The sequence below is a fragment of the Lissotriton vulgaris genome, chromosome 9 (genome assembly GCF_964263255.1).
Source record: "Lissotriton vulgaris chromosome 9, aLisVul1.2, whole genome shotgun sequence".
Classification (NCBI taxonomy): Eukaryota; Metazoa; Chordata; class Amphibia; order Caudata; family Salamandridae; genus Lissotriton; species Lissotriton vulgaris.
Window position 1 is genome coordinate 647,821,093 of NC_141697.1, and position 25,159 is coordinate 647,846,251.

Genomic DNA, 25,159 nt, shown 5'->3' on the forward strand with positions numbered 1-25,159 from the left:
GCATTAGGATTCACTTTGCTAGTGTAAGCCATCTGCCTGCTCACCCTTAAAGACGAGCAAGGATTAAGACCACATAGCCATAAGGGTATTAGTTAGGCAGTGCTCAATCTGAGTTGGCAGTTGCAGATGAGGGTCACTGGCACTAATTTTTAGCTACCCGGATTTAATTTTCATCACCGGATTTTGAATGATAGCAAGAGAGAAACACATAAAATAGAGAAGAACGAGGAAGATAATGGAATCACAGTGACAAAGGAAGAAAGAACGGATGAAAAAGGCCATGCAAGACAAAGGGGAGGGAGTTTAAGGTGGCAAATGATAGAGGGATGAGGTGAAATAAACAAAAGCCACCCTTGGTATTCAGCAAACCTGACATTCAGCACTCAGCTTAACGGTATCCAATTAAACACTGCAGTTGGGGCATCATAAAATAGAAGGAAGGGCTCAGAGGAGGCTGTACCAGGGCACAAAACCTCAGAAAGGACATTCGTCTTGACTTCAACAGAAGGCATTTGTGGGTCCAGAACCTCATCTGCTTATCCAATTATAACAGCAAATGAAGCACTTGCTTCCATTGCAGATTCACGGGGCGAAATCAAGCTTGTCTCATGTTAAGTATCAAGCCCACTGATATTCTGCAAGTCAATTTATAAACTTTCATTATCATAACGTAGGAGCAAATCATCCCTATTGTTACCTCCAGTTGGTGGCAAACTCTGGGCAGAATCAGACACAAAAGATGAAGAAGCCTCTGAGGATTGCTCCGCTATAGCAAGAGTGTATTACTAAGCCAGACTGCATGGGGACTGGGTGCGCTGGAGAAGAGCCTGAGAGAAATCTTCGTCAAGGTCGAGTCAGATTCGGCTCGGGTCAGACAGACATCGGAGTCGGAACCGCATACCAATCCAGCAGTACCAGCATAGGCATCCAAGCCAGAATAGAAGTACCATCAGATTCGGTGCGGAACCAGAAGTAGTTTCTAGGGGCTCAGACAGTGCCCAGGACAAAACAGTTGGCAGTAACCCAACTGGAGAGCCCTGCAGATTCCTGGGGCCTGAAGACATGAAATAGACAGCCGGAAGAATGCCAAAAATAGGCCGCTTGGCCTGCTTAAAGGCTTCAACCTGCTGTGTTGTTACAGATGGCTTGTGAAAATTGTGATGCATCTGGATCAGTTGGGAGATCAACTCCCAATTGGGGATCACAAGATTGATTTCCATTTTGCCACCCCTGCCACTTTTCTTTTGACAGAGTGGCAAGATGGGGTACAATCTGTTTCAACCTGTACCTCAACTTAGCATACCACTTTTACTTCAAAGAAGACCTTTAGAAGGAGCAGGTCTGTGCCCACGACTTGGAGTGGGACTTACATGAGGTCTGTTACTTCTTTCGATATTCCGCAACTTACAGCTTCATGGTACCGGATCTCCTCTGGGTGCATGACAGCACATTCTTCACATGACTTTGACCAGTGCCCTGAGCCCAAATACCAAAGGCAGACCACAAGGGGGTCCATTACCAACATCTGTTTCCGAACACATGGCATCATCTCAACCCTGCAGCTTTCGAAGTGGACATTGTTCCTGGAAAAAATTGTCATCCAATGATAGAGGGAGTGGATGTTTGAATCTGCGTACGAAAGCACAGAAAGAAGCAGGCGTCGCTGCCCATTTTATCCATCCCATCACTTCTGGGGCAGAGCTAGGTCAAATGGAGCTATACAGTACCAGCTCACGATGTACGGAGCACTAATGTGAAAACAACTGGCTCCATTCTGGCGCCCAGGGAATATTCTAAAGGTGAGGAATCGATCCACAGATGTATCCATCAGAATCATGAGCAACGTAAACCAGAAGGCCAGTTATATAACAGCAAACACCAATGTAGATTATCTATGGTAGGTACCAATGATACACTGAATGAGATACTGTTCACAACTATCAGAGAAAACTAGGTGAGTCACAAATATAGCCGAGACCTCATAAATACCACTCCCTAAACATAATATAAGTTGATAATATGGTTCAATGCTATTCGAAAACCTAGTGCCTTGTGAAAAACGATAACAAATATTTGTGGTTCCATCTACCTCCAGAAAGAGTTTGTACAGTCTGATTTTCCTCCTGTGTAAGAATTGTAACTGCTCTTTTTACCAACCCTGAACAGTAAATGAAGAATTGGTAGTGCTGTGTGGACTATGTCGGTGTTCTTCTTTGGGCCAAACTGTACTCGATCTTCCAACTCCATCCACTTACCGCTTAAAGTACTGACTGCTCAACTTTGCTAACCTGGGAGAATCAAGTAACATGTTGTAAACACACAATTTTCACTCCGAGGATCTTTTATTTTGATATTATATGCATGTTAGTTAAATAATCAAGAAAGGTGCAACTGTGTTTTCATTGAATGCATATTCTCTAACATGCTGCATAGTCCTTCAACCGTTACATGCAAATGTGATAATATCGCTTATGCAAATACACTCATGGTATTTAAACATTTCTGCTGAAGCAGATCATTGTTACCCATTAGAAACGAACAGAGCCTCTACAAGATTAGTGATTACATGCTATGTTTTATTTCCCTTGAAGAACATTGTTTAATAATTGGAAATATCTAAAAGGGCATTACGATACTGCTTATTGATTATGTAATCTACGCTTTACCAGCAGGCCTCTGCTAAAGTATTCTAAAAGTCAGTGTAAAGGGTTAGACACTAAAGAGGAGATCTTTGCTTTGCACCAGATCTATGAAGACTGGACAGGCACAACTTCCGCACCCACTTTAATGGAAGGTTGCTTTGCAGCGATAGGTGATCTTCACTGGCTGCCAGAGTGATGGTGTTTGTTCTTTGATTCACTTTACCGCATTGACAGAAGTAGAAGAGCTGCTATTCAGACAGAACAATAAGTCCTGTTGTTCTGAATCAGGTATGTAATGAGCATTACCTTTGAAACTCAAGGTAGGCTAGTTATTTTCTAATCTGCTAGAGCTAGCATACTGCCCAGAAGTAGCAAACAAGAGGGTTAATGGCTAGAAATACAATAACAATATGCAAATAGTTACTGCTATTTACTGTGATGTGTAATTTCCTTACTGTTTTGTTTATATTCAATGTGGCTAGAACTCATCTTGTATGCACTAGATTGGGTTTTTAAAATAAAGGTTTCAAAAAGAACATCCAATTTCTTAGTGCCCCTTGAGTGCATGATCTATTTACGAAAAAGGATTTGGATTTCCACTAACGTGTCCCTGTCTAGTCTCATGGGACTGGCTGTTACCAGACAAACATCTTAACCAAGCACTGCTCAGTGGTTTGTGCAGTGGCAGCAGTCCAGCTCATCTTGGACTGAGTCCTTAGTGCAAGTGGGCCAATAAAAAAGAGCAACTTTGCTGTGCAATTGGAGCGCAACAGGATTAGTGGTTCTAAGACACCTGTGGCAACCAGGTAACCTACAGCGCCAAGGATCACAAGAAAGGTCTCAAATGTGCCAAATGCCTAGAGGAAGGTGGCATAGGTGTAGGTTTCATTGTCCATAATGGGAGCTTGCTCTAAATTCTAATCTTTGGAGTTTGTACATTGCAGTCAAAAGCTTTTGAAAAATATTCAGAGGTTATGAATTTAGGAAGCTCCATTTACCTTTTCTTCTGAAAGTATATGCTAACAAAGTACTTACTCCTGACTTCAAAATGGCTGTATTCTCCAGATTTCAAAACAGGCTGGGAAAAGCAGAACCAGGGAAGCTGTTTTCTGAGCTGAGGGAGGAGGTAGTGTGCCAAGAAGCCTATCAGTCCTGCTAATGCATACAGAACATAACCTAGAACAGACTAGAAAGGAAGAAATATTGAAGGTGGCACAGGTGGCAGCAGTAGAAAAAATATCAATACACATTTTTGAAGTTGTGAAGGACAGTAGCCTAGACAAGAAGTAGGTAGAGTAACAAATATTCAAAAGAGAAGGCAGACTAGTGCAGACAGGGACAGGATGAAGGTGGATGCCGACAATGAGGAAAAGGCAGTCTGCATGATAAGGATAAATGCAAACCAGAAGAAACAGTTAATAGCACAGTGTCTTAGTTTTGCTTTTATGTAGTTAAATTCCTAGATAATTCAGTTGTTATACACTCCATTAGGGATTACTCTCCAATATTCTTGACTCATTAACACAGGATCTTTCAATGTTGAAATAAAGAGAAAAAGAGGAAAGAAGGTAAAGGCCATAAAGTAACATTACTGAAAAACGTCAGTGAGCAAATGAATAAAAACAAGTAGAGAAAGGGTAAAAAATAAAAAAATAAAATTAAAAAGAATTTTAAGAACAAAGACCTGAAAGAAAGTATAAAAAGAGAGCAAATATAAAGTAAGATTGGGAAAACAATGACTGTACATGAAATAAATTATGAATAAAGTAGAAAAAAAGAAAATACGGATAAATAGATGCATAAGCAAAAGAAAAATACATTGATTACAACTATTTCATTCTATATCCATTGACTGACAGGGTGTGTATACACACCTGCACCAGGTAAATTGTACCATGTATGTGCATACCGTGATAAACTTTGGAGAGACACTTCTCTTAACATTAGTGGCTTTCATCTTAATTTTCTATCAATATTAAACATGATACCCACCTACAACTCCAAAATTGCTACTTGTTAACCTCAAACCTGGCTTCCACCTGGACATAAAATCCCCTTTTAAGGTTCCTAAAGGCTTACCTTCAGAGCAATGAAGACGGTACTGGCGCTGATGGCGAAAGTGATCACAGCCACTACGAAGCACATTACCAGGTCAGAGTGCAGAATTTCACGCTGGAAAAGGGACAGGACATAACCAGAGAGTTCAACCGGGCCCAAGTTCACCAAACTGAAGAGACTAACAACTCCATTTAGCAGTGGTTATGAATGGCACTGACACATACAAAGCAAGGCATGACATTCTTCACAGGAGCACAACTGTAGAACATTTTCCCGGTATCTCTGTGTAAAACACTGAAAATCCAACTTTTCGCACGATCCGGACCAACATAAGTACAAGTGGCTAAATGTGCACTGAGGTGACTTACTGAACAAGGTGTTTACCTTAAACGCGTATTCAGCGTAAAATATATATACGTGTGTATGTGTGATTTTAGGCACATCTCGGACGTCGACTTAAGTCTGACATTGCAGACTCTGGGAGCCTAGGCAGTTCTATCAGGAAGACAGGCTGATCTAAGTGGCCAAGCATCCCTTGCATCAATCCAGGGGCATCACAGCTAAATAGACTTGTGGTCATTCACACAACACCGGGCTGTGTTTAATGGCATGTGAGAGGTTCTTTCTTATATTGTACATACTCTTGCAGAGGAAATCAAAGCAGGCCTGCCAACAACTAGAGTCAGGTCCTGTCCTACATCCATATCCGTGCCAATCAACACACATGTACAGGCAGTGTATGATGCTGAGGATTCATTTGGTTTGTTTATTTGGTACCAGGATTCCCTTATGCCACTCCCAAATTTCTTACTTGTGTTGAGGCAAATGGGGAGAAGACCTAGGTCTATTGGCCAAATGATAGAGGGGTGATAACTGATATATTTTCTAAATGCTAGTATAGCAGTTTGAAGAGTTTAGCCTTTGAGAGTGGAAACAAACTGGTTAAGTTTGCCCTCACTTGTCAGCAAGCGAGAAATTCAATATATCTCAGTAGAACATGAGCAAATATTTTTGCTCTATTAGGCAATATATAGATGCACCTGTTGAGGCATAGGCACAGTCACTGCTGCATCCGGTTTCGCATGTTACAGCTATTGTCACTGAAAAGAAATATCCTCCCACACTCAGACAGTAAGTTAAGATGTGAGAAGGAATTCATGTCTGGTCTAGTGAGCTGATGCTGAAGAGACTGGCCTGCAATGCCCCCTTCAGGGGAGTGTGGGTCAAATAACCTGAATTTCGCTGTTGGTATACCAATATTTTCTTCCGTCAAATCAGGGAATATATTTTCCTACACATTTATTACAGATACTTCACTTTCATTGCCTTGCCCATCAAAGCTAAACAATGTGCAATGAATCTGTTGCTGCAGCAGTTCCTGCAGGTTTACTACCTACCCTAAAGATGGCCCAGACTGCTCCCTGGAGGCCACTGGTGGTAATGCTTAAGTAAGAACAAGTTAAACACCTTTGGCAATACTCTTTGTGATAAATGTTCTATTTAACCACAAGTTCCTCACCTTGAGATAACCCCCAGATGTGGGACTGAATCTGGAAACTCAAAAGAAGTACTCCTTGGCACCCGTAGGTGGCATTGTGTGGTTCCGCACGGACGGCGTTCAGCTCTGGAAGTGATGAGCAAAACTACATATAAGCGCCATCGAGACGCACTGATTTCAGTTGCTATCTAAGGCTTGTCAGCGCACTCAGATGTAGAGTCCAACAACAAATTGGCTTGACCATTGCACAGATCTCTGGGTAGGGAATTTTTTTTTTAATGGGAAAAAAACCCTTTCTACAGTATGGAGAGCAGAGAGAGTCGGTGAGAAATCTGTGTTAGATAGAGTATCCGCTAAAAAGAGTTACCAAAGGGAAGTAAGGAGTGGATTATGTTACTTACCCTGTAAGCATCTGTTCTTGGCATGTAGAGCTGTAGCTTCACATGCTTTGCATACTCCAGTCATCTAGTGTTGGGTCACAATGTTTGCAAGTTGTTGTTCTTAGAATAAGTCTTTTCCAGTCACGAGGTATGGTCACTCTTCCTTTCCTGATAGTGCGCATGAGCATCGACTCCATTCTTAGATTCTTTTCCCGCAAGAGGGTGAGAATTGAGTAAGTGTAGTACAGAGATGTCCATGTGTATGTAATGTAAATAAGAACTGCAACAACCATAGGTGTCCGGGGAGGAGGGAGGGCGCATGTGAATCTACAGCTCTACATGCCAAGAACGAATATGCTACTTACCAGTATGCATCTGTTCTTGGCATGTAGGGCTGCTGACATTCATATATGTGCATAGATCGCCGCCTAGTGTTGGGTCCGGATGATCGCACATTGTTGTCCTGGAAGAGTCTTTGAAGTATCACGAGATAGGTGGCTCCTCCCCTGGACTACAGTGCGCATGGGCATCGACTCCATCCTCAGATTGATTTTAGCCATTGTGGCCAAGATGGAGTGAAACTAAGTGAATGATGACCATGCTAGAAGTATGTGTGAATGCTGCAGCCGCTACAGGCGCCGGGGAGGAGGGCAGGCGATATGAATGTCAGCAGCCCTACATGCCAAGAACAGATGCATACTGGTAAGTAGCATATTCGGTTCGAGGCATGTGGGCTGTTGAATTCATATCTGTGCATAGAATACATAGCAGTCCCTCCATTAATGGCGGCCGCCCGTGCCAGCTGCAGCAGTTTGGAAAAGTGTTTTTAGAACAGCTTGCCCTACAGTTGCCTGCTGTTTGGAGTGCACATCAATACAGTAATGTTTTGTAAATGTGTGTGTGGTAGACCATGTGGCTGCTCTACATATGTCGTCCAAAGGAATATTTCCAAGGAAAGCCATGGAGGCCCCCATCTTTCGGGTGGAGTGGGCCCTTGGTGGAATGGTGAGAGTGCGCTTGGCTTTCTGATAGCAGATCTGAATACATTTAACGATCCACCTGGCTATACCAGCCTTGGAAATGGGGTTACCTTTGTGTTGTGGCGCAAAGGCAACAAACAGTTGTTTAGTCTTCCTAAAATCTTTGGTCCCATCAATGTAGTACATTAGGGCCCTTTTGACGTCAAGTGTGTGGAGCATTCTCTCCGCAAGTGACTCTGGATTTTGGAAGAACACCGGTAGTTCTATAGTCTGGTTGATATGGAACTGAGACACTACTTTAGGGTTAGTGCGAAGCACCACCCTGTTAGAATGAATTTGAATAAATGGCTCCTGGATAGTTAGTGCCTGGAGTTCACTAACTCGTTGTAGCGACGTAATGGCTATAGGGAAAGCCACTTTCCATGTCAAGAATTGAATCTCGCAGGAATGCAGTGGTTCAAAAGGGGGACCCATCAGCTTGGTGAGGACCACATTGAGCTTCCACTCTGGAGCTGGTGGCGTCCGTGGAGAAATGACACGTTTGAGTCCTTCCAGAAAGGCCTTAATGGCAGGCACCCTAAAAAGTGATAGGTGCGGTCTGTTCTGGAGATAAGCAGCCATTGCGGATAAATGTATACGAATGGAAGCATAGGCCAGATTACATTTGTACAGATGTAAGAGATAACAAATGATGTTTTGAATAGATGCATCCAGCGGGTTAATGTTGTGGTCTGCACAATAAATGACAAACCGCTTCCACTTCGCCGCATAGCATGCTCTGGTGGTGGGCTTTCTTGCCTCCCGGATGATGTCCATACAGTAAGGAGGTAAGTTGAGGTAGCCAAACTCTAAGACTTCAGGAGCCAGATCGCCAGGTTGAGCTGTTGCGGATCTGGATGCTGAATGTCGCCATGGCTCTGCGTCAAAAGCCTGGGTGTGAGGCGCAGCCTTTGATGCGGTACCACGGACAGTTCCAGAAACATGGTGTACCATGGTTGGCAAGCCCACGTCGGAGCAACCAGGATGAGAGTCATCGAGTGCTGCTTCAGCTTGCGTGCCACCAGCAGTATTAGAGGTGCTGGGGGAAAAGCGTACGCAAATTTGCCAGACCAGTTCATCCATATCGCATTGCCTTGCGATTGTGGGTGTGGAAACCTGGCGGCAAAGCTTCGGCATTTTGCGTTCTCTTTTGTGGCGAACAGGTCTATCTCTGGATGACCCCACCTTTGGAAGTACGGGTGGAGTACTGATGGATGTATCTCCCACTCGTGCATTTGGTGGCTGTACCTGCTGAGCAGGTCCGCCATCTGATTGTCCTTGCCCGGGAGGTGTTCCGCCATGAGGAAGATATTCCTTTGAATGGCCCACTTCCACATGCTCTGAGCCAGATGAGCAACTGTGGAGAGTGTGTACCTCCCTGCTTCTGGATGTAGTACATGGCCGTCATGTTGTCCGTCAGGATCAACACGACCTTGTTGCACAGATGTACTTTGAAGGCTTTTAGTGCCATGAAGATCGCCATCAGTTCTAGAACATTGATGTGCATCTTCCTTTGCTGCGGTGTCCATAGTCCCTGCACAGTGTAATGGAGTACATGAGCTCCCCATCCCTGGAGAGAAGCGTCCGTCGTCAGGATGATCTGTGGAACAGGCTCTTGGAACGGTCGTCCCTTGCAAAGGTTTTGTGGATTCCACCAATGCAGAGAGTTGCATGCCAGACCGCTCACCAACACTAGGTCCTTCAACTGTCCGTGAGCCTGAGTCCACTGACGTGCTAAGCACTCCTGAAGCGGACGCATATGTAGTCTCGCGTGCGGGACTATGGAGATGCAGAAGGCCATCATGCCCATCAATTGCATGAACACTCGTGCTGGAAGCGAGAGTTGATCTCTGAATCTTTGTATCAGCGATTGAATGCTGCTGACCCTCACTGAATTTGGCTGTGCTGTGGCTGCCAGAGTGTTTGTCGCACCCAGATACTGCCGTATGTGGGCGGGTTGCAGGTGGGACTTTGGGTAAATCAGTGAGAATCCCAGATCGTGAAGAAGGTGAATGGTGCGGGACATGTGGGCGGCACACTGCTGGGCCGACCTTGCCTGGATGAGCCAGTCGTCCAGATAAGGGTAGACGTGAATGTTTTGTTTCCTTAGGTGTGCTGCCACCGTCGCCAGGTACTTCGTAAACACCCTGGGTGCCGTGGTGACCCCAAAAGGCAGAACCTTGAACTGGTAATGTTGGTTGTGGATGGTGAACCGTAGGTATTTTTTGTGTGACGGGTGTAGTGGAATATGAAAATACGCATCCTTCAGATCTAGTGTTGTGAGAAAATCCCCTTGATTGAGCAACGGTAGGACTTGCTGCAGGGTCAGCATGTGAAAGTGCTCCGATAGGATGTACTGATTGAGGGGTCTGAGGTCCAGTATGGGTCTGAGCCCGTCCTTCTTTGGTATTAAGAAGTACAGGGAGTAAACCCCTGTGCCTCTTTCTTGCACAGGCACAAGCTCGATTGCCCCTTTTTGCAGCATGACGAGGACCTCCTGCTGCAATAAGTGCAAGTGCTCGGCGGACATAGGACGGTGTCTTGGGGGTATGTTGGGTGGAGTGGATGTTAACTCCAGACAATAACCGTACTGTATAAGCTGTGTGACCCACCTGTCTGTGGTGATGGACTTCCAGACTGGCAGGCACTGTTGAAGTCTCCCCCCGACCGGTGTTGTGTGGTCGGGGGGCAGTGACAAGGCGTCACTGTTTGCTAGTGGCGGAGGATCTGGAGTTGTTGTTTCCACGACCTCTGCCCTTGGCGCTGTTTCCACGATATCCACCTCGACTTTGTTTGGTGTATGTGGTCTGCGTGTTGCCCTTATAGTACTGTGTGGTTTGGGAGAGCTGGCCTCTGGAAACACCTCTAGTGCTTGAGCGACGAAAAGAACCACCCCTGAACTGCTGGGACTGCAGAGCCCCCATAGACTTAACAGTTTCAGTGTCTTTTTTTATCTTCTCCAAGGTGGTGTCCACCTCTGCGCCAAATAGATGATCAGGGTTTACTGTCTGATTAAGAATGGTGGTCTATATCTCCGGCTTAAATCCTGAGATCCTGAGCCAGGCATGTCGTCTCAGCATGACACTAGTGTTGATGGCTCTGGCCGCGGTGTCAGCCGCGTCCAGTGCACATTTAATAGAAGCATTGGATATCAGCTTCCCCTCTTGGATGAGCATCTCAGCTGCCTCTTTGTATTCGTCTGGCAGGTGCTGCAACAGGGTCTCCAGTGTGTCTTAGTGTGCCCTTGAGGAACCGGAATCGATTTTCGGTTATACTGTATCTATAATCGATATCTCGAGATTAGCATGATGTATCTAAATGTTTTAGCATAAGCACACAAACATTAGCATAAATCCATATTGCAGTATTTTGAATTTCTAGCTTGCACCACTTTCCGCATTTTACACTCACTCGACCGACGCCATTTTGTGGCCTCGCTCGAAGCCTTGCATTAACAGACCCCGTTCATTCCTTACACCAAAGTCGTTCTCCTGAGAAATAACCCAACTGTTGCAGAATTGCTGTTTCAGCTCGTTAGGCCCGTCAAGGTTGTAGGTAGCAGGAGAAGGCCTGATAAGCACATTCCAGGAGGGGTGCGGGGCGGGCCGTCTCAGAGCTGGCAGAAGGGAGTCACCCGTTCAACCTTGCTAATCTAGGATGAGCTAAACTAAGAGTCCTTAGTGTGCCATATATGGCTTTTCCTTTCTGTACCAAACTGTACCAGGTTGTATTTTTCCATGTTGGGCCATGTTTCTGCAAATGCAAATGTATATATGTGATGTCCTGACAGTGTGCCAGCAGTCTTCTTGGCGGACCTCGTGGGGTTAGGTCGCAAGGAGCTCCTCTGGCAGAGTTTTGTTTGTCATATTAAATGCTTGGACCTTCTACACTGCCAACCGACTGATTATTGGTAATGGGAAAGAGATTGGTTGTGAATATAACTATAATTGGGAGGTGGTAAATAATTTTCGGTACTTCAGTTGGCGACTCCGCCGGGACTTCGCGTTGGGGTCGTCCCTCTGTATTGCAGACAACAACCGGGACATTAAAAGGGGTCCTCTCGATCGGGGGGTTGCAGAATAGACCAACGAGAATTCGGGGTTTGCTCCGCTCTCCCGATCCCGAGAACCTCAGCTGCTAGTGGCCCCACGCCGGAGTCCTTCGGGTGTGTCCCAGGCTCTCCACACCACTGGAGTCAAGCTATCCAGGCTGATAGCCAGAAACCGGTCCTTGGATGCTTGATTCCGGTCTGGGAAAGACATGGCTTGGTAGTTCGGACTGGACTGTTCCCATGAGGCACAGGGTCAGAGCTGATTTGCATATAGCCAGTGTCTAACCCAGGGTGGTGTGGAGTGCAAAAAAACGATGGATTTAGGCCCAGATCCTTGTACTGGGGTGAATGTATGACATTGTTCTACATTCTGTCCATCAACTGTGTTTTTTGCAAGTGACCCGAGAACCAGCCACGTTGGCCTTATCGAGAGTTGGCAGTGGAGAACGTGCAAACAAACCAGTGTGCACCAGGTGAGTGTTTCGTCTCATTTTGTGCTGAATTATGTTTTCGAAACTCTTGATTTTGGTACTTGGCATTTGGTGATCTATGGTCACGGAGAAACTCTGAGAAGGGGGTCTGACGGGGCAATGTTGGCATTGCACGTGCAGACGCCTCTGGTTTGATTATTACGGGAATACTGGAGATAGAGACTATACACCTTTTGTGGGAGCTGCGGTTCTCACTCGGCCGGACTGTTCTTGGGAATGCTGGCAGTTGAGATTGGGTAGCACTCTGACAGATCTGGAGCGGCGCTTGCAAAAGCGGGCTTAGCCAGCATAGTTCGGGAGGTGAACCATGAATACTGTTGGATGGCCTGTAGGTTGGTCTGTGGTTTAGAAACCTGTGTAAGCTATCTCCAGGCAGTCTAAGGACAAGACTGTTGTCAGAAGGTGATCTTTGCAGCTTTGGATAATTGGATAAAGGGTTCTCCATAGGTGGGAGTCGACGGCTCCACCTTCTGTTTGCAGAATATTGGTAATTCTTTTGTTCTGTCATTTATAAAAACTCTGTGTCTTGTTTTATGTCCAACTGAAAGTTTGTTTTACAAATGTGAGTATGACTTTGAATGAAAGCATGGCCATGCTTGTAAAACCCTGAGGATGGCACTGCTAAACTGTAGATCCTTGCCTAAACATGCGGTTGAGATCAATCTGTTGATTGAAGAAAGCCGCCTGGATCTGCTCTTTCTTACAGAAACATGGTTATCCCCTCACTCAGAGTTCGACGTCATCTCCGCCCTTCCCACTGGCTTTCTAGTCCAAAACCTGAATAGAAGCGAAGGAATAGGAGGAGGTCTCGCCATAATCTACCGAGACTTCTTGACCTGTAGACTTGAGAACGGTGGCATCTCAGACGCAGAGAGCGCCAGTTTCAGCATTCAACTAACTCCCACACAATCTCTTTCTGGAATCCTGATCTACCGCCCTCCCGGCAGCATTAAGCACTTTGTCGATTCCTTATTAGAAGTCACCCTGGCAGCAGCCACCCGGGCCTCTAATTTCCTGGTACTCGGAGATCTTAATCTCCACATCGACGACCCTAACGACAAAGCTGCGGTTGAACTTCTGCTAAATTTTAAAACCTTCGAACTTCATCTTCTCAATAAGGAAGCTACCCATAACAAAGGGCATTTGTTAGATCCCGTCTTCTCTAACAACACCCAGTTCTTAGCCACTTCACCTCTGCCCCTACCATGGTCCGATCATTTTGTAGTGCCCTTTTTCTGGGAAGTACGACTGGAAGTGTCCAACGCCCCCCCACTGCGTATTCTCCAAAGAGCCTGGCCGAAACTCTCAGTGGAAAAACTGAAATCTGCCCTTGAACAATCTGTCCCCGAATCAGTACCCGAAGTTCTGCTTGCAGACCAGAACTTTCAGAATTGGCTCAACAACTCCCTGGACCTGGTTCTGCCCCGAAAAATGGTTACGAAAAAGAGCAGCACTTTTAAATCCCCTTGGTATACCACCGCATTGAGAGATCTTAAGAAATCCTGTAAAAAGGCAGAACGTATTTGGAGGAAGGATTGGGCCCATAGTAGCAAAACCTCCTACCAGGCGGCCTTGAGACTTTATAAAGACGCACGACAAACGACCAAGGCCTCCTTCTTCGAAGAGAAAATAAGACTTGCAGCCAACTCCTCCAGGGAAACTTTTAAAATACTCACTCAGCTAACCAAAATCCCAGCGCCAATCACTATACAAAACGACCTCACATCAAGATGTGACCAGTTAGAGTTTTTTGACCAAAAAATACAGAAAATACTAGACAGTCTCCCTCAAACTGGTTCTCCCTTGATGTCCGATCCCTTCCCCCCTCCCACTTCAGGACCCTTACTCGAGTCGTTCTCGGGTATCACCAGGGAAGACTTTTGCTCGACACTAACCAACATTAAAAGTGGCTCACCATCTGACCCAGCTCCCATGCATGTTCTCAAGCAAATCATGAACACCATCTCCCCTCTCGCTACTGATCTATTGAACTCCTCACTCACCACTGGCATCGTCCCCCCGAGCTGGAAACAGGCAAAAATCAAAGCCCTCCTAAAAAAACCAGGACTAGATCCTGCTGACCTGGCGAATTTCCGCCCTATTTCATTGCTGCCTGGACTAGGAAAAATCGCCGAAAAGTTAGTGAATCGGCAGCTCTCTGGATTTCTCGAGAGCAACGACCTGCTGGGCCACTCCCAAACGGGATTTCGCCCCGGGCAGGGCACAGACACTGCCCTCATAGTGGTGGCAGAAGAGGCTAGGTGCATCTTAGATTCAGGGGGATCAGCAGCTCTGATCCTCCTGGATCTGAGCGCTGCATTCGATACCGTAGACCACACTACCCTGATACACCGCCTCTCCAAACTGGGCATCGTAGGGTCCGCCCTTAAGTGGCTGAAATCTTTTCTCGACAATCGGTCCTTTAGGATATGGGAGAATGGCACCATGTCAAAATCCACTCCTCTTCAATGTGGGGTTCCTCAGGGATCTTCCCTGAGCCCCACATTGTTCAATGTCTATATGGCTCCGCTGGAAGATGTAGTAGCCCCCTTTGGGATTAAATCTATTAGCTATGCCGACGACACACAACTCGTCGTCTCTCTGTCTCAACAAGGGGGATGCTCCCACAACCTCTCGAGCTGCCTTTCGGCAATCCTTTCCTGGATGACAGACTCCAAACTGAAACTTAACGGAGCCAAAACTGAGATAATGCTCCTAGGTCATCACCTCACATCTCTGCCTTCCGAGCTCTGGCCCCCCTGTATGGGGGATTTGCACCCAGCAAAGGAGAAAATTAAAAGCCTCGGGGTTTGGTTCGAACCCCAACTAACATTCAGGACCCATGCTCAGAAAGTCGCAGGCAGCTGCTTCGGTCTGTTGCGTTCAGTGCGGAAAGTGCTCCCACTCCTGCCCTTCCAATCTAAGAAGCTCCTAATCCAAGGTCTAATACTATCAAGACTTGATTATGGTAATGCTCTCCTTCTAGCTGCACCGAAAGGAACAATTAACACCCTGCAGCAGGTACAGAATGCGGCAGCCAGAATGCTCCTGGGAGCTCCTAGAAGGGCCTCGGCCAAACCACTACTTAGATCCCTGCATTGGCTCCCCATCCAGGAACGAATCGCATTCAAAACTCTGTGTATCGCTCACAGGACACTTCAAGGCAAAGGTCCTCCCGCCCTAAGAAAACTGATTTGTCACTATAAATCCCCAAGGACCCTCCGCTCTGACGGAGAGAACCTGGTCTTCGTTCCTAGAGTGAGAAAAGCCCGGACCGGAGGACGCCGGTTTTCCCTGAATGCAGCAAAACACTGGAACGCCCTCCCTAGGGAAATCCGGATGGAAGTCTCCTATCTAAAGTTCAGAAAATTGCTTAAAACTTTTCTCTTTCCCAAAACTGAATAAACCTTGGTCCCTTCTTTTTGCTCTCAGGGCCTTTCTGTTTTTTTCTGTTAAGGTAGCGCTGGGACGCTCAAGGGCAACCACGCGCTCTATAAATCTAATTTCATTTCATTTCATTCATTTCTGAGAGAGTTGTGATTGATGAAGTTTTGTTCTGGTTTTTGTTGAACAAATAATCCTTGGTTTCTTTTCAGCTCGAATACAACTAAGATAGGGATATGCCGTGCCTTAGTAAATTATGCTTCGGCTGCATACACCGAGAGAGCGTGAGGTTAGATGAAAGTCAGCCAGCCCCTCCGGAAGGCACGCCTAGTCACGATATGTACTGCAAGCACGGTATTGGCCCCCTTCTTTTTAATTCTTTATGGCATAAGTATACGAAGGATAACGTGAAACTACAGTGGCCAAAAACTGGATCTTTTGATGAGAAAAAGATTCAGTATTTACAAGAGCGTCTCTTTGTTAAACGCAGCCGGCAGGCCATGTTTGACACTCTTAACAAATGGCAGAAGGAGGCAAAGAGAAGGCGTATTCGGTCAGAAAAACTACTCACGATACAGCAAGGGCAAACAATAGCACAGAAAGCTATTGCGCATGACAAGAATAGAACAGAAAAGAACATTGAGAAAGAAGATAGACGATTTAGGCTGCAAGTGGATAAGAGCTATGTTACGCGAAATGAAGCTGAAGATGAGATAGAGGATCTGCTAGACAAAAGACCTCCCCTGCCATATGCCCCACAGCGCATATATCCCGCGGTCCCTGTTCAAACGGCGGCAGCACCGCAAGCATCCGCACCAGAGGAACGGGGCTCTGTCACCCCTAGACGTGATGCCGGCATTCCATCCCCCTCTACAGGGGACCTGGCCACCCTTGTCCCCGATTCCAGGCAGACTCTAACATCCCCTCGCGCGCAATTGAGCATCCCGAGTCCCGTATGGGCGTCTCAATCGGCCAGCACCAAGCCCGGTATGTTGGAACGGATTCCGAGAGGGGCATCCGGAGGGTTGGATGGTAAACGACTATTCACTAGATCATCTGTGGCATATGGTGAAAAGGAAGTGTTAGCAGATCAGGCTGTCAGATAGATAAGGAGTGACGCGTATACTGTGGCTGACATATGGAGTACATTGAAAGATTTAGAACCGGTGATGCAGCAACATGTGATATTCCAGATGTCCAATTCCCTCATCTGGTCTTGGGAGGTCAGCTTCGATAACGGGAGTGCTCCTCAGATACTGTATGATATTCGAGACTGGACCCATAGATTTAATCTGACCCAAGAGGAAGTATACAAAAACGTAGTCACCCTGGTCCAGTATCGAGGCAGATTGTTCTTAAAGAGCCCTCAGTGGACTTCACAGCATCCCATGCGAGAGGTCCATCCCATTTATCATCCCGAAGTTCCCGCACTACGCGATGATAACCAACAGATCACCCGGGCCCTGATAGACGCCAGGTTTCAGGAGCAATGGGTGTACACTCCATGGAAAAGAAGTGAGGTCCTTGCTCTGAAATCCCAACTGCCCGACCCCCGAAAGAAACCTACCGCCTACTACAAGGAACTGACCGAAGCTGCGGCATCTGCCGTAATAACATTAGCAGATGTGGAGCTATTCTTTGGGTTACTTGTGCCTGTTGATATATGGCGACAGGCGCATGACTCTGATCACGCTGAACTAGGGGGGACATGGGATGAGTTGAGAGGGTGGGACCGGGATCGCAAACCGGGAGACAAACCAAGGGGTGAAATAACGTCTTTGCCAGCAAAAATTATAGCCTTCATGCACACTTTAATACCGCAGAGGAAGGTTGACTGGGATAAACTGTCTGCCTGCCGACAGAAAAAGGATGAAAGCGTGTCCGGCTTCTTCACTAGGTTTGAAGGAGTCTTCATTGACTTTAGCGGACAGGATTTGGCTACGGAAGGTGGGACTAGGTTGTTCGTGAACAGATTTGTTACAACCTTGGCTCCGGAAATTTCTGCACGTTTGCAAGCCGCAGAAAGTACCTGGACTATGAACATAGGGAGAACGAGAGTAAAGAGAAGGTGAAAAAGAAAGCCAAGGACCATAAAACACGAGTATTGCTGAAGCAGGTAGTCCGGGGACAAGGCGGGGGGAGAGGAGCCAGAGGGCCCATGTCCAGAGGGGCGGGTGCAGGCCGAGGCACGGGCGGGGCTCCGACTGTGGGCTTAAACCAGTGTTCATATTGTAGAGAGGAGGGGCATTGGAAAGCACAGTGTCCGTTGTTGCTTGCCCAGAACGGAGCAATCCGAGGGCGTGGACGAGGAGGCCCCGGCCGGAGTGATATGCGCAGAGAAGAGGGATCAGGCAAGTCTGAGCGAAATCATTTCGATAACCACCAAGGCAAGCAGTACTATCATGATGATTATGAATACGAAGATCAGGATGCATACATACAAGCATAGGACAGCCAGGGACAGAGTAGGGGCCAAGTGTCGATCCCGGTCAATCAAAAGGGACCTTATGTAAAAGAGGAAGTGATGGGGACTTCTGAGAATTTCCTAATTGACACGGGAGCAATGAATAGTTCTGTTGCTCGATCATTGGTTCCAGGGGCGGCTCTGCACGGGCAAAATAATGTCTCAGTGGGGTTCTCGGGAGTTCCAGTTGTCAGTCCCATCTCCAAACCTCTCCCCTTCTCGATCGGTCCCGCCACTATTGACACTCCTCTTTTGCTGACCTCACATTGCGGAGAAAATTTGCTGGGTTTGGATATGTTAAAGAAATTAAACGCGACAATACATTGCTCTGCTGACGGGGTCTATCTAACGATACAACCCTACGCTGACCACATGAAACAATGTTTTGCTAAAAATGAACCCCTTCCCCCAGAGTTTGATGGCATCCCAGCAACGCTTTGGCAACAGGGGATGCTGATGTGGGTAAGTTGGATATCCCCCCGGTTCACATTACGCTGAAACAAGGCGCGAAAATGCCGCGCATCCTGCAGTACAAAATAGCACCCGCGGGAGAACGGGCTTTGCTGTCGATTATCCAAGACCTGATCGACAAAGGGGTGGTGGAAGAAACGGCTACTAATATTTGCAATAGCCCGATTTTAAAAAGAAATCCTGATTCTGGTGAACAGGGCCATGGCGCTGCTTACCACTTTGTGATCGACCTTAGAGCTGTTAACGAAATTGTGGTACCACAATATCCCGTGGTGACAGACATCACCACGATCCTCACAATGATTCCGCCAACTGCCCAGTACTTTTCAGTCATTGACCTGAAAAATGCCTTCTTCAGCATCCCTATCCATCCTGATAGACAGACCTTCGGATTCTCGTTATCTGGACGAAGCTTCCGCTTCTGTCGCGCACCTCAAGGCTATACTGAAAGTCCGAGTATATATAGCCAAGCCCTTAAGGCTTTACTAGACGATCTGGACTTGCCAGAGGGTAATGTTCTTTTGCAGTATGTGGATGACTTACTCATTGCCTCGGATACGGAAGAAGGCTGCAAAACAGCCACTGTTAAATTGTTGCACCATTTGGCTGCTAAAGGGAACAAGGTATCACTGTCTAAATTCCAATACTGTCGACAGGAAGTGACCTACCTTGGTCATCTACTATCGAAGGAGGTACACCTGAACGTATTACTACTATTTCTAAAATGTCTGTTCCTTGCACACAACGTGAAGTTCGCGCTTTTCTTGGCATTACCTCTTACTGTCGTCAATGGATACCTAATTTTCCCTTCTTCCTAAACCTCTGCTGCATCTGACTACTAAAGAAGTGCATGAACCCCTCCCCTGGACGGATGAATGTCAGCACTCTTTTGACTTTTTAAAAACTGCTTTATGTTCTGCTCCTGTCTTGGGCACTCCTGACTACCGTAAACCTTTTGTACTATACATGCATGAGGTCGACGGTTGCTCACTTTCGGTGTTAACGCAGGACTTTGGTGGTAAGCAAAGACGTTGCGCTTATCTGTCAACCACACTGGATAATGTCGCCAGAGCACTTCCTAGCTGTCTGAGGGCCACAGCAGCTGTTGCAGTGGCGATCCGGCAGTCGGAAGGACTCGTCCTAAATTCCAATCTGACAGTGATGGTGCCGCATGCTGTGGACACATTACTAAACAAAACAAAAACACAGCATCTTACAAGTGCACGCCTCACTGGATATGAACGAACGTTGTTTGCACCACATATCACGATCACTCGAAGTGCAACACTAAATCCTGCCACATTGTTACCACTCCCTCCGAGTGAACTTACCGATGACACACATGATTGCATTTATCGCACCGAAGAAGAAACTAAGGGCAGGATCGACCTCACTGACACTCCTCTAGATGACCCTCAGGGGGAGTTATTTGTGGATGGGTCTTGTTTTAAACTAACAGACGGAACAACAACAGCTGCATATGCAATTACAACTCTGAAGACAGTAGTCGAAACATTCCGAGTACCTCACCGGTCAGCCCAAGCTGCTGAACTTATGGCCTTACTGCGAGCCTGTGAGTTGAGTGAGGGACTCTAAGTCAATATTTACACAGACAGCCAATATGCCTTCGGCGTGGCCCATAGCTTTGGGCGGCTGTGGAGGGAGCGGGGTTTTCTTACTTCCAATGGTCAGAAAATACAGAACGGTCCCCTGGTTTTGCGGCTGCTAGATGCCCTCACCTTGCCCAAGAAATTAGCCATCATCAAATGCAGTGCGCACAAAGCAATAGTGGATGAGGTGGGGGAGGGAAATGCTTTCGCAGATCAGGTGGCCAAACAGACAGCACAGTCCCCAATGTCAACTAGGTTCGTGAACTCTTCCGCAAGATGGGTGGAGGAATCTGAATTGTTTGATAACACCATGGAAAGTGTGAGAGTATTACAGAAGGAAGCTACACCTGCAGAATTAGAGAGATGGGAAAAGGAGGTAGGAAGACTGGATGAAAATAATTGTTGGGTTGATCTGACAGCAAAGCAAAGATGGTTACTGCCCAATGCACTAGTACAGGCCGTTGTGACTATGGCGCACGGCCCCGCACACATAGGAGCAAAAGGTATCTGCGGGCTCCTGGACCCAGTTTGGAACAACCCTAATATCCAAAGGACGGCTGTCCGGTTGGTCCAATACTGCATGGTCTGTTTGCAACACAATCCGGGGAAGGGAGAAAGTGTCCTGAGTGGGAATTTTGCACCCCCAACGCTGCCTTTTGAGGTACTCCAAATGGATTACATTCATATGGAGCGTGTCAACAACTTGAAATACGTCCTGGTGGTGGTTTGTGCTTTTAGCAAATGGGTTGAGGCCTACCCCACTAAAGAAAATACTGCCATGGCTACAGCAAAGGCCCTTCTTAAAGAGTTTGTACCCCGCTTTGGTTTGCCCCGCTTGATCTGGTCGGACAATGGGGGGCACTTCCATGGGGCCCTTGTCAAGCATATCTGGGAGGGCCAACAGATTAAGCAAAAGTTCCATGCTGCCCGGCATCCACAATCAGCGGGGCTCGTGGAAAAGTACAATGGTATTCTTAAGCTCAAGATGGCCAAAATACAGGAAAGCACAGGGTTGAAATGGCCTGACACCTTGCCTCTAGCCCTTATGTCACTAGGCGTTACCCCACACTCCCGATCTGGCCTTTCCCCGTATGAAATTATCTTTGGCAGGCCCGCAAACGAATGGGGGGTACCCAGGCCACTATCCTTTTCAGACATCGAATATCCTATGTTGATTGATTACCTATATGCTTTGACTAAAGATCTTTGTTCTATTCATCAGCAGGTAGCCTCCGTACTGCAGCCCCTGCCAGAGGGCCCTGGACATCGCCTACAACCCGGCCAGTGGGTTCTGGTCAAGAAGTTTGAACGTGACTCCAGTTTGGCTCCAAGGTGGTCCGAGCCACGGCAGATTCTGCTCGCCACCCGGACGGCGGTTAAAGTGGATGGGAGAAAACACTGGATTCATGTCTCCCATCTGAAGAGGCTGCCGCTTCCACTTCCCTATGATCAGCAACGCCCAGGTGGAATTCTGACGCAGGAAACAGAGAGCTGCTGCATTCGTACCCTTCTCTGACGCCTGTGAGATTGAACCAAGGCTAGAGGAGGGAGTGACGAGATCAGATTACTTGGTCTCTGCTGAATCTGCAATTGCTTTGAATCCTGTTTTCAGTACCCCGGCAAGCGAAAGTTCTCATGTTCGAAAGGTACCTGGTGTACTATTCTCTGATCAGGAAGTTCCGGGTCATGTGCGATACAACCTGCGACCAAGGAAAACAAAAAACGGTGCCTCAGACCCCAACACTAGGAGATAAGGAAAGACTTGATTGAATAGACAGGGTTTGCTAGCTTGTTGGTCTGAGGTGCTGAGCGAGACACTGGACTGAACACGTTGAGAGCTGGAACTTTGATCACTGTGCCCTGTTCAGAAAGAAGATCAGCTATTGTCAACGGCCAGGTTGCCCGACAGAATAAAGTTTGATCACCACTCTTTTGTTTGCTTGAGATGAACGATAGGAGTCTACCTGTGAGGCTCTGACGGACACAGGGAGAAGAAACCTCTGGCAGGACGGACTGCTAGGCCCGAGCTTATTTTTGGACTTTTAGCTAGGAATATACCCTTTTGGCCGTATCGTTTTAGAAGAAGAATTTCCAATTGCACCACGACACATACCATTCTATGAGCCTATGTTTTCCACATAGACCACGAGGGTCAAAGTAGCATTTGTAGTGGTTATAGCCGTCATTATTGCTGTGTTTATGGGTTTGTTTGTATATTTGGAACATAAATACCCTTTGCAGAATTTTCTACCGACCACCGCTGCCACATCTGAGCATTTGCTGAACACTCTAGCACCCCATAAAGAACGACATCGCCAGACTTATGCTAAAAATGTATTTGTTGAAATGCTTCATCAGACACACAGTGTTGCCAACACTACTAATTGCTGGGTTTGTGGGCTTCTGCCATCTGTGGTGCATAATCATGATCTGTTTCTCTCACTCCCCTTGTCCTATCTAAGAAGCTGTGAGGCCTGGTTCAAACTGTTCTCCGCCATATATCGTCACTGGGGTGATAATCGCAGAGATTACGATGTAAAAGAATATAATGTGATTTTAGCATATATTGACGAACATGGGGGTTTTGACCAAAAAGGAAATTGGGGACGAGGGACAATAGACGCACAGGCATGCATGAACAGGTATATGGTGGCTAGGAACGATACTTGATTGCAGGAAGAACTTAATGATTTTAGCCATTTCAATGCCTCTCAATATTTCCAGCTTTTTGTTGCACGAAATGTTACAGGTGACCGTATTGTACCCATTCCTATTTTGAATGTTTCCTCCGTTTTCTGTGTGCAAGGAATAGGCCGTGTACGGGTTGGAGACAGTATCTGCAATTATACCTATCGTATGAAGAAACACATTAGCCCCCCGTTAGTTACGCCACCCAATGTGTATTTCGTCTGTGGAGAAAATGCATATACCTGGTTACCACGTAATTGAGCTGGGCACTGTTATTTGTCCTTCCTCTACCCACCTGTATACATAGCGCCATCTGATTATCACAGGACACACCAGCTATACCCTGTGCGCACAGCACCCACCGCGGTACCCAATAGACATCGCAGGCAGCTTATCAAGACCGAAGTTGATCAGACTGACACCTCTTTGCAACAATTCACAGATTTTAGCAAAGGTTTAGTGCCATTCTGGGGACCCATATTTAATAGCAGAGAAATAAGGAGATTGTCCAGGATAGTGGAAAATGTAATTAACTTAACTACTGACATCCTGGCCAACCTAACTGTTGAGCTTCAGGCGACCAGGCTTGTTGCACTCCAAAATCGTATGGTTTTGGACGTTATCTTGGCTGATCGAGGTGGGGCATGCCGCGTGATCGGCAGCTCTTGTTGCGTATATATTCCAGACTCCGCCCCCTCCGTTCATCTACCTATTCAAAAGCTGCACCGCATTGCCTCTGAAATGCATACTGATAATGGGTCCTGGTCACTGTCGGGTTGGTTCTGGGGGCTCCTGTCCACCTGGGGATGGAAGTTGTTATTGATTTTGGGCGGGCAGCCAGTATTATCTTCACCTGCTGCATCCTGATCCAATGTGGCCCGGTCTGTTGCTCCTATTGTGCCTCCTGAGTCACAACACTGTGCTTTCCTACCCCAGTCCCCGACAAACTTCAGATGCTGCAAAAAGAGATTCAGGAATTAATGGCCATTAACGAGGAGGTTTTTCGAGACTAAATGCCTGATTCTGCATTTAGCTACACCACGCTAAAAGGAGGGTTTGAGGAACCGGAATAGATTTTCGGTTATACTGTATCTATAATCGATATCTCGAGATTAGCATGATGTATCTAAATGTTTTAGCATATGCACGCAAACATTAGCATAAATCCATATTGCAGTATTTTGAATTTCTAGCTTGCACCACTTTCCGCATTTTACACTCACTCGACCGACGCCATTTTGTGGCCTCGCTCGAAGCCTTGCATTAACAGACCCCGTTCATTCCTTACACCAAAGTCGTTCTGAGAAATAACCCAACTGTTGCAGAATTGCTGTTTCAGCTTGTTAGGCCCGTCAAGGTTGTAGGTAGCAGGAGAAGGCCTGATAAGCACATTCCAGGAGGGGTGCGGGGCGGGCCATCTCGGAGCTGGCAGAAGGGAGTCACCCGTTCGACCTTGCTAATCTAGGATGAGCTAAACCAAGAGTCCTTTGTGTGCCATATATGGCTTTTCCTTTCTGTACCAAACTGTACCAGCTTGTATTTTTCCATGTTGGGCCATGTTTCTGCAAATGCAACTGTATATATGTGATGTCCTGACAGTGTGCCAGCAGTCTTCTTGGTGGACCTCGTGGGGTTAGGTCGCAAGGAGCTCCTCTGGCAGAGTTTTGTTTGTCATAATAAAGGCTTGGACCTTCTACACTGCCAACCGACTGATTATTGGTAATTGGAAAGGGATTGGTTGTGAATATAACTATAATTGGGAGGTGGTAAATAATTTTCGGTACTTCACCCTGTCATACCTTGCTAGAAGTGCTTGTGTATTTGAAATGCACCAGATATTGGCCACTTGAGCTGCCACCCTTTTCTCAGATGCCTCAAACACCTTAGATTCCTTATCTGGGGGAGGAGCATCACCCGTTGTTTGTGAATTAGCCCTCTTCCGGGCATTAAAAAACAACAAGAGAGTCCAAAGGCAACTGTCCCTTGATGTAAGTAGGGTCACTAGGTGCCGGTTTATACTTCTTCTCAATTCTAGGGTTTATCACCCTGGCTCTCGTAGACTCTTTAAAGATCTCCCCAGCATGCTTCAAGACACCCTTCAACATAGGCAGAGTCTTGACAGTCCTCTCTGAGACGAAAAAGGTGTCAAAAAGAAAGTCCACTTCAATGGGGTCAGCATGGAGCTGGACGTCATGATTCTTAGCTGCCCTTTCAATGAGGGCATTAAACGCAGCTGAATCCTCTGTAGGCGACGTTTTTACAGCATACATCTGAGTGTCTGGGGTAGAGTGAGGATCACCTGGGTCAGCACCAGCTGCCCAGGGTTCATTGGTATCATCTGGCTCAGTGTAGACAGGATAGCTGTACTCATCATCATCACCTTCCCCAGTGTCCACATCTGAA

General features: G+C 46.7%; 1 protein-coding gene across 3 annotated transcripts in view; it reads right to left on the minus strand.

Annotated features, from left to right (window-relative positions):
• PCNX3 (pecanex 3) overlaps positions 1-25,159 on the minus strand; it is an 873,417-nt gene that overhangs the window by 339,508 nt on the left and 508,750 nt on the right. For all 3 annotated transcript variants that reach the window (XM_086938333.1, XM_086938332.1, XM_086938334.1), the window contains exons 19-20: positions 4,722-4,814; positions 3,678-3,828 (exon numbers count right to left, since the gene is read on the minus strand). In XM_086938333.1, the coding sequence (XP_086794459.1) occupies positions 3,678-3,828; positions 4,722-4,814 (244 nt within the window). The remainder of the gene's footprint in view (positions 1-3,677; positions 3,829-4,721; positions 4,815-25,159) is intronic.